Here is a 10,130-nt window from a genome sequence, read left to right on the forward strand (position 1 = left end):
GGTGGGGGGGTGGGTGGGCGGTCAGTCCCGGGGCCGGGGTGGGGGGGTGGGTGGGCGGTCAGTCCCGGGGCCGGGGGGGGGGGGGGGGTGGGTGGGCGGTCAGTCCCGGGGCCGGGGGGGGGGGGGGGGGGGTGGGTGGGCGGTCAGTCCCGGGGCCGGGGGGGGGGGGGGGGGGTGGGTGGGCGGTCAGTCACGGGGCGGGGGGGGGGGGGGGGGGTGGGTGGGCGGTCAGTCCCGGGGCCGGGGGGGGGGGGGTGGGTGGGTGGTCGGTCAGTCCCGGGGCCGGGGGGGGGGGGGGGGTGGGTGGTCGGTCAGTCCCGGGGCCGGGGGGGGGGGGGGGGGTGGGTGGGCGGTCAGTCCCGGGCCGGGGGGTGGGTGGGCGGTCAGCCCGGGGCCGGAGCGGTCACTCACCCCGGGGCCGGAGCGGTCAGTCCCGGGGCCGGAGCGGTCACCCCGGGGCCGGAGCGGTCAGCATCACCCCGGGGCCGGAGCGGTCAGTCCCGGGGCCGGGGCGGTCAGTCCCGGGGCCGGGGGGGGGGGGGGGGGGGGGTGGGTGGGCGGTCAGTCCCGGGGCCGGGGGGGTGGGTGGGCGGTCAGTCCCGGGGTGGGGGGGGGGGGGTGGGTGAGCGGTCAGTCCCGGGGGTGGGTGAGCGGTCAGTCCCGGGGCCGGGGGGGGGGGCGGGTGGGCGGTCAGTCCCGGGGCGGTCAGTCCCGGGGCCGGGGGGGGGGGGGCGGGTGGGCGGTCAGTCCCGGGGCCGGGGGGGCGGGTGGGCGGTCAGTCCCGGGGCCGGGGGGGCGGGTGGGCGGTCAGTCCCGGGGCCGGGCGGTCAGTCCCGGGGCCGGGGGGGCGGTCAGTCCCGGGGGCGGGGGGGCGGTCAGTCCCGGGGCCGGGGGGGCGGTCAGTCCCGGGGCCGGGGGGGCGGTCAGTCCCGGGGCCGGGGGGGGCGGTCAGTCCCGGGGCCGGGGGGGGCGGGTGGGCGGTCAGTCCCGGGGCCGGGGGGGGCGGGTGGGCGGTCAGTCCCGGGGCCGGGGGGGGCGGGTGGGCGGTCAGTCCCGGGGCCGGGGGGGCGGGTGGGCGGTCAGTCCCGGGGCCGGGGGGGGCGGGTGGGCGGTCAGTCCCGGGGCCGGGGGGGGCGGGTGGGCGGTCAGTCCCGGGGCCGGGGGGGGCGGGTGGGCGGTCAGTCCCGGGGCCGGGGGGGGCGGGTGGGCGGTCAGTCCCGGGGCCGGGGGGGGCGGGTGGGCGGTCAGTCCCGGGGCCGGGGGGGGCGGGTGGGCGGTCAGTCCCGGGGCCGGGGGGGGGCGGGTGGGCGGTCAGTCCCGGGGCCGGGGGGGGCGGGTGGGCGGTCAGTCCCGGGGCCGGGGGGGGCGGGTGGGCGGTCAGTCCCGGGGCCGGGTGGTGCGGTCAGTCCCGGGGCCGGGTGGGCGGTCAGTCCCGGGGCCGGGGGGCGGTCAGTCCCGGGGCCGGGGGGGCGGTCAGTCCCGGGGCCGGGGGGGGCGGTCAGTCCCGGGGCCGGGGGGGCGGTCAGTCCCGGGGCCGGGGGGGGGGTGGCGGTCAGTCCCGGGGCCGGGGGGGCGGGTGGGCGGTCAGTCCCGGGGCCGGGGGGGCGGGTGGGCGGTCAGTCCCGGGCCGGGGGGGCGGTCAGTCCCGGGGGCGGGGGGGCGGTCAGTCCCGGGGGCGGGGGGGCGGTCAGTCCCGGGGCCGGGGGGGCGGTCAGTCCCGGGGCCGGGGGGGCGGTCAGTCCCGGGGGCGGGTGGGGCGGTCAGTCCCGGGGGTGGGTGGGCGGTCAGTCCCGGGGCCGGGGGGGTGGGTGGGCGGTCAGTCCGGGGCCGGGGGGGTGGGTGGGCGGTCAGTCCCGGGGCCGGGGGGGTGGGTGGGCGGTCAGTCCCGGGGCCGGGGGGGTGGGTGGGCGGTCAGTCCCGGGGCCGGGGGGGTGGGTGGGCGGTCAGTCCCGGGGCCGGGGGGGTGGGTGGGCGGTCAGTCCCGGGGCGGGGGGGTGGGTGGGCGGTCAGTCCCGGGGGGAGGGGGGGGGGCTGGGCGGTCAGTCCCGGGGGGAGGAGGGGGGGGGGGGCTGGGCGGTCAGTCCCGGGGTCGGTGGGTGGGCGGTCAGTCCCGGGGGGGGGGGGGGGGGGGGGGGCTGGGCGGTCAGTCCCGGGGCCGGGGGGGTGTGGGTGGGTGGGCGGTCAGTCCCGAGGGGGGGGGGGGCTGGGCGGTCAGTCCCGAGGGGGGGGGGGGGGGGCTGGGCGGTCAGTCCCGGGTGCGCTCCCCGACCTCTGGCAGGTTCGCTGACTCCGCGAAATACGATAGGCCAGGGGAAACCTTCGGGCCTGAGTTCCGCTCGTTACCGCTTGAACCCTCTCGCTGACAAGAAAGGCCGCACTCACCATCCTGCCCCCTGACGGTGCCCGGCTCAGGGAGCGCTGCACTCCCGTCACTTGGCTGTCAAGTCGGAAACGGATCTGCCCTCAGCGCCGTCTCAGGCCGGGCTGCGGTCCTCCCTCAACAGCGCCATCTCAGGCCGGGCTGCGGGTCATCCCTCAACAGCGCCATCTCAGGCCGGGTTGCGGTCCTCCCTCAACAGCGCCATCTCAGGCCGGGTTGCGGTCCTCCCTCAACAGCGCCATCTCAGGCCGGGCTGCGGGTCCTCCCTCAACAGCGCCGTCTCAGGCCGGGCTGCGGGTCCTCCCTCAACAGCGCCATCTCAGGCCGGGCTGCGGGACCTCCCTCAACAGCGCCATCTCAGGCCGGGCTGCGGGTCCTCCCTCAACAGCGCCATCTCAGGCCGGGCTGCGGGACCTCCCTCAACAGCGCCATCTCAGGCCGGGCTGCGGTCTTCCCTCAACAGCGCCATCTCAGGCCTGCGGGTCCTCACTCAACAGCGCCATCTCAGGCCGGGCTGCGGGTCCTCCCTCAACAGCACCGTCTCAGGCCGGGCTGGGGTACTGCGGGTCCTCCCAGGACAGCACCGTCTCAGGCCGGGCTGGGGCACTGCGGGTTCTCCCAGGACAGCACCGTCTCAGGCCGGGCTGGGGCACTGCGGGTCCTCCCAGGACAGCACCGTCTCAGGCTGGGCTGGGGCACTGCGGGTCCTCCCAGGACAGCACCGTCCCAGGCCGGACTGAGTTACTGCAGCACTGCGGGTCCTCTTAGGATAACAGCGTCCTCGGCTGAGCTGTGTTACTGTAGCACTCTGTGTCCTCCTCGTACAGCACCGTCCCAGGCCGGGTGGGGTTATTGCAGAACTGTGGGTCCTCCCAGGATAGCACCGTTCCAGACCGGGCTGTGTTACTACATCACGGTGGGTCCTCCTAGGACAGCACCGTCCCAGGCCGGATGGGATTATTGCAGACTGTGGGTCCTCCTCGGACAGCACCTCCCAGGCCGGGCTGTGTTACTGCAGCACTGTGGGGTCCTCCCTGGACAGCACCGTCCCAGACCGGGCTGTGTTACTGCAGCTGTGGGGTCCTCCCTAGACAGCACCGTCCCAGGCCGGGCTGGGTTACTGCAGCTGTGGGGTCCACCCTGGACAGCACCGTCCCAGGCCGGGCTGGGTTACAGCAGCTGTAGGGTCCTCCCTGGACAGCACCGTCCCAGGCCGGGCTGGGTTACAGCAGCAGTATGAACATCGATTCTTTTTCATCGAATCCTTAGTGCAAAAGAGGCCGTTCGGCCCACCGAATCTGCACTGACCCTCTGACAGAGCACGCTATCTAGGCCCACACTCCAACCCTAACCCCGGAGCCCCACCTAACCTTTTGGACACTAAGGGGCAATTGTTCCCTGGTGCTGTGACGCAGCAGTGTTAATCATCATGCCACCCATAAAATTAATCTTTTCCTCAGATGCTGCCAGACTTGCTCAATATTTCCATATCCTTTGTTTTTATTTCTATTTTCAAGCATCCACGGTCTTTTGCTTTTGTTCAATTGGAGGAGCTAAGATCCGGAATGCACTTGATGAATAGTGGAGGCAGGTTGAATTGTGGTTTCCAAAGGGGTTGAGAGTTATCTGAAGAGAAAACTATTTGCAGGGGACAGTAAGACGTCTCACAACACCAGGTTAAAGTCCAACGGTTTATTTGAAATCACAAGTGCTGCTCCTTCAGCAGGTGAAGTCAATTTGCAGGGGAAAATAATCTTTATTTTTTTTTAAATTTAGATTACCCAATTATTTTTTCCAATTTAAGGGGCAATTTAGTATGGCCAATCCACCTACTCTGCACATTTTTGGGTTGTGGGGGCGAAACCCACGCAGACACGGGGAGAATGTGCAAACTCCACACAGACAGTGACCCAGGGCCGGGATTCGAACCTGGGACCTCAGCGCCGTGAGGCGGTTGTGCTAACCACTAGGCCACCGTGCTGCCCCAAAATAATCTTTATTAGTGTCACAAGTAGGCTTACATCAATGAAGTAACTGTGAAAAGACAAGGGAGTGGAAATAGCCCAGTGGTTCTTGGCGAGATGGCAGAGACAGGATAGGCTGAATGATTTTCTTCTGTGCTGTAACTATGCCATGATTTTATGAAGTCGGCTCTGGTTGTTTTCTTCTTACCTCTACCCAGTCTTAGCTCACCTGCTGACGTACACACCCATGCCAAAAGGAAATTGGAGGGGGAAGCACAGGTGGCGGTGGTTAGCACTGCCGTTTTCATGGCGTCAAGGACCCAGGTTTGATTCCAGCCCCGGGTAACTGTCTGTGTGGAATTTGCACATTCTCCCAGTGTCTGCGTGGGTCTCGCCCCCACAACCCCAAAATATGTGCAGAGTAGGTGGATTGGCCACGCTAAATTGCCCCTTAATTGGAAAAATGAATTGAGAACTCAAAATTTATTTTAAAAAAGGAAATTGGGTGGGGAAATAAACATTCAGAGTTCAGGTACAGAACGGAGGGATAATAGGACTGATTCGATTGCACTACAGTGAGCTGAGATTAATTTGATGTACCAAATGCTTTCATCTGTGCCATAACAATTCTATGATTCGCTGTGATATCTGCACTCCTCCAACATTAGTCTTTAGCACACCCTGGATTTGCTAGACTCATTTTATTGGCAACTTTTCCCTGAACTCTGGCAATCCCTTCCTAAACCTCTCCATCGTCTTTTAAATTGTGACTGAGAGGAGCATCTCAAGATGAGGGTTGCATTTTCTCCATTCTTTTTCCATAATTAATTCCTTCAAATGGCAGGGATCATATATATATAGATAGCTCTGCTGATCACTGGTTCGCTTGCTGCAGTATTTCATTGTTGCAACTGGTATAGATCTCAAAAATATTTTAAAAACTCAGCAAAAAAACCCACCCCTTTGTATGATTCAAATCCAGACATCTGCTGACGGAGACAATTCGACTGTCATGATGTCAAGTCCCAAAGCAAAAAAGTATTTGAATTGATTATAAAGTATACCTAGGGAAAGGTGGCAATCAATTTAAGCAGAACTGGAGCCCACAAACAGCTCAAAACAAATGAGACTAATTCCAGGGATGAGGAGAGGCGAGTAGACTTTGCCCTTTATGTTTGGAACGATGGGTGGTGAGCTCACTAACAAAATTATTGCACGGCCTGACATAGATGCTGGAGACGAGCAGCACGGTGGCGCAGTGGTTAGCACTGGGACTACGGCACTGAGGACCCGGGTTCAAATCCCGGCTCTAGGTCACTGTCCATGTGGAGTTTGCACATTCTCCCCGTGTCTGCGTGGGTTTCACCCCCACAACCCAAAGATGTGCAGAGTAGGTGGATTGGCCACGCTAAATTGCCCCTTAATTGGAAGAAAAATAACTAGGTACCCTAAATTTTTTTTAATTTTTTTTTTTTAAAAAGGTGCTGGGGAGTCTAGAACTACAGCTCTGTCAGAATAAGGGATTGAGAAAGGAAAACGTTTGCTCACAGAGAGGTTATGAACTGGACGCTCAACCCGAGAGCCGGACAGAATCAAATTTCATTGGCTTTTTCAAAAAAAAGGTCTATTGAACATGTACTGGAAGAGAACTCGTATGCAGTTAGGAGAGCTTGGATAGGGGGACAGGTTAGGGGGACAAAGCGGGGGGGGGGGGGAAGACAAAGCGGGGGGGGGGGACAAAGCGGGATGGGAGATGACGGGGGGGAGACGAGGACAGGGGGGGACGACGACAGAGCGGGGGACGACGACGACAGAGCGGGGGGGGACGACGACAGAGCGGGGGGGGACGACGACAGAGCGGGGGGGGAGACAGAGCGGGGGGGGAGACAGAGCGGGGGGGGAGACAGAGCGGGGGGGGAGACAGAGCGGGGGGGGAGACGACGACAGAGCGGGGGGGGACGACGACAGAGCGGGGGGGGACGACGACAGAGCGGGGGGGGACGACGACAGAGCGGGGGGGGACGACGACAGAGCGGGGGGGGGACGACGACAGAGCGGGGGGGACGACGACAGAGCGGGGGGGGACGACGACAGAGCGGGGGGGGACGACAGAGCAGGGGGGGACGACGACAGAGCAGGGGGGGACGACGACAGAGCAGGGGGGGACGACAGAGCAGGGGGGGACGACAGAGCAGGGGGGGACGACAGAGCAGGGGGGGACGACAGAGCGGGGGGGGACGACCAGAGCAGGGGGGGACGACAGAGCAGGGGGGGACGACAGAGCAGGGGGGGACGACAGAGCAGGGGGGGGACGACAGAGCAGGGGGGGACGACAGAGCGGGGGGGGACGACAGAGCAGGGGGGGACGACAGAGCAGGGGGGGACGACAGAGCAGGGGGGGACGACAGAGCAGGGGGGGACGACAGAGCAGGGGGGGACGACAGAGCAGGGGGGGACGACAGAGCAGGGGGGGGACGACAGAGCAGGGGGGGGACGACAGAGCAGGGGGGGGACGACAGAGCAGGGGGGGGACGACAGAGCAGGGGGGGGGACGACAGAGCAGGGGGGGGACGACAGAGCAGGGGGGGGACGACAGAGCGTAGAACAGTACAGCACAGAACAGGCCCATCGGCCCTCGATGTTGTGCCGAGCAATGATCACCCTACTTAACCCACGTAACCGGTATACCCGTAACCCAACAATCCCCCCATTAACCTTACACTACGGGCAATTTAGCATGGCCAATCCACCTAACCCGCACATCTTTGGACTGTGGGAGGAAACCGGAGCACCCGGAGGAAACCCATGTGCACACGGGGAGGACGTGCAGACTCCGCACAGACAGTGACCCAGCCGGGAATCGAACCTGGGACCCTGGAGCTGTGAAGCATTGATGCTAACCACCATGCTACCGTGAGCAGGGGGGGACGACAGAGCAGGGGGGGACGACAGAGCAGGGGGGGGACGACAGAGCAGGGGGGGACGACAGAGCAGGGGGGGGACGACAGAGCAGGGGGGGGGGGACGACAGAGCAGGGGGGGGACGACAGAGCAGGGGGGGGACGGCAGAGCAGGGGGGGGACGGCAGAGCAGGGGGGGACGATAGAGCAGGGGGGGGGGACGACATAGCAGGGGGGGGAGACGACAGAGCGGGGGGGGGGAGACGACAGGGCGGGGGGGGACATCAGAGCAGGGAGGGGGACAGAGCGGGGGGGGAGACAAAACAGAGGAGAGACAAAGCGGGGGGGGGGGGGGTGGGAGACAAAGCGGAGGGGTGGGAGACAAAGCGGGGGGGGGGGGGGGGGGGGGGAATGAATAGTGGAGGGATCTTAGCACTGGGACTATGACACTCAGCAAGCAGCCAACACGGCCCCCTCAAGTGAGACTCCTGCACTCGGAATGAAGATCACTGAGCCAGCGATGTTTTGGGGTCAGTTTTTATTGCTTGGGCCAGTGTACAGCCTGGACCTCATTACAGGACACTGAACACCATTAGTACTCTCACAGAAACACAACTCGTTGAGCAGGACCTCCCCCCTCCCCCCCCGGACCCCTCAGCATTGCAGACCTCCAGTTTCCAAACCCACCTGGATCTCTGGGCTGGGTGCAGAGAGGAGAAAGGGGCCCGTTGAACAGGGTCAGACACAGAAACGGAAAAGCAAAAAAAAAAAAACCCATATCAAAGCGAAGGCTAATTCGGAAAAAGTAGTCCTGGCTAGTTTTCAGGTGTTTATACATTTAATAATACAAATCAAAGATATTTCTCTTAGGTTCCAGACCATCCAATAATATAAAGCGTGGGGGAACAGCCACACACTGCAACAGCATCAGTTCCCTGCTTACATCACAAAACTCTCAGGTTATAACATCACAACAAAGCCATTTTCCATTGTGTAAATTGAAAGAAAACATTACCTTGAATAAAACTCTTTTCAAGAGGCCAGCAGTGTTGCCCCAACTCCTGAACAGACACCTGGATTAATATACCCAAAAAAGACTGGATGACGCTGTATCAGGACTTAAATAATTGAAGGGCCTAGACAACAAAGGCTTCCTGGCGGTGCCAAAGGCATGGGTCTGAAAGCTAAAACAGCCCTCGAATTTTGTCCAATGCTGTACTGTCAACTGGGCAAAATCCTCAACCTGGTGAAACAACCCCTCGAAACCCAACCTTCACCTCCCACACCATGCAGCAGGCACGAGGAAGAGAGAGAGAGAGTCAGGATTAAGTGCAACTTTCATTCCCATTTTCTCACAAGTGGCTTTTCGGGGCAATGCAGCAAATCCAGGTAACAGTGCAAAAGTACAAATAACTCTCCTCTGGGATTAGACTGGAGAAAAATAAAACAATCTCCATCAACAATAAAGTTCCCAACCCTCCAAGATTGGCCCGGAGTCGACCAGAATTGAAGATCAAGTGAGGGCACAGAGGGGAGTAAATACCAATGAGTCAGAAATGTCACTCATGTGCAGTTTGTTTTGATCAAAATCATTTATTATTTACAAAAATACTGGAGGTTTGGAAAAATCTGTTTGAAGATTTTTCTAACTGGCTAACAAATAGTCTGTCTGCTTCCTTTTCAATCTCCTAGAGCCCATGTAGAGTGTGTGCGATTGGATGGTTCAACGTGGGAGGTCAGGTGATTAAACCTTCAGGAACACGGCAGGTGAGAGTTGGTAACCCCCAGCCTCAGGGCAGGCCTCAGCCTGAGTAAGCAATAGCTGGCATAGCAAGGGTTTGTGGGCCTATAATGTCTCCGTCCTACCTCAGACCTTAAAAGCTCCTTTAGACACACTGTTCTGCCTCAAATCCCAATTGTCATTTTGCCAATAAGGCAGACAAAAATATTTTTACATTCAGAAATTTCCTTCATTAGCCTTAGGCAGCCTCTGGATAATATTCACCATCGACCCAAACTAGGACCGTCAACTCTGGACATAATCCTGGAATTCTCTTCACAAATCACTCATCCCACTCCCATTATTGGTCACCTGACCTGCCGATGGCATGTTGCCCCATCCTTTGATCACTTGGAAAGCAAGCAGACTATTCCTTAGCCGGTTGAATAATTCTTGATCATCAAGACCCTTTCTCCAATATCTGTAGTGTTCATGTGAACAGAACAATCTTTCAGATTCCAGCCAATCTGGGGAAAACCAAGTGCCAAATATCAAGTCTCAATTCAGGAGGGCTGGCAACTCCAAACTTCCCCACAGCCTATCCCAGTCAGTCTGATTAATAGTTAATGATTTGATTACTTGAACACTGGCCTTCACAGACTACAAGAACCTTGAAATCTACCCGAGTAACAAATGCGGGCCTCTTAAGCGACAATTATTCCAGATCTTCCAAATTGACAAGTTAGAAATCCAGTGTTTCAACCCAGCTGAACATTCTTTTCTACAATGTAGAGAGATATTTTACAACAGAAAGTTAAAATCTAGACTACAGGAATGACAATGTATAGGCCAGAGACCCTGGAAGTATCTACGCAGGCAGGTTTTCTTTCACTTGCTCTCCTGAAGGTGCTGACTCTCACTGGGGTACGGGTCCCCCTCCTCTCCTGAAGGTATTGACTGTCACTAGGGTACAGGGTCCCCATCCCTCTCCTGGAGGTGTTGACTGTCATGGGGTACGGGTCCCCCTCCTCTCCTGAAGGTGCTGACTCTCACTGGGTTACAGGGTTCCTCTCCTCTCCTGAAGGTGCTGACTCTCACTGGGGTACAGGGTCCCCCTCCTCACCTGAAGGTGCTGACTCTCACTGGGGTCCGGGTCCCTATCTCCTC

General features: G+C 61.1%; 1 protein-coding gene across 3 annotated transcripts in view; it reads right to left on the reverse strand.

Moving 5' to 3' along the window:
* The window catches only part of rex1bd (required for excision 1-B domain containing), a 31,155-nt gene extending 28,628 nt beyond the window's left edge, over window positions 1–2,527 (reverse strand). For 2 of the 3 annotated variants that reach the window (XM_038776807.1, XM_038776805.1), the window contains exon 1: window positions 2,383–2,527. In XM_038776807.1, the coding sequence (XP_038632735.1) occupies window positions 2,383–2,385 (3 nt within the window). In that variant the 5' untranslated portion in view covers window positions 2,386–2,527. The remainder of the gene's footprint in view (window positions 1–2,382) is intronic. The other variant, XM_038776806.1, reaches the window with a different exon arrangement.
* Between the last annotated feature and the right edge of the window lie 7,603 nt (window positions 2,528–10,130).

The sequence above is a fragment of the Scyliorhinus canicula genome, chromosome 18 (genome assembly GCF_902713615.1).
Source record: "Scyliorhinus canicula chromosome 18, sScyCan1.1, whole genome shotgun sequence".
Lineage (NCBI taxonomy): Eukaryota > Metazoa > Chordata > Chondrichthyes > Carcharhiniformes > Scyliorhinidae > Scyliorhinus > Scyliorhinus canicula.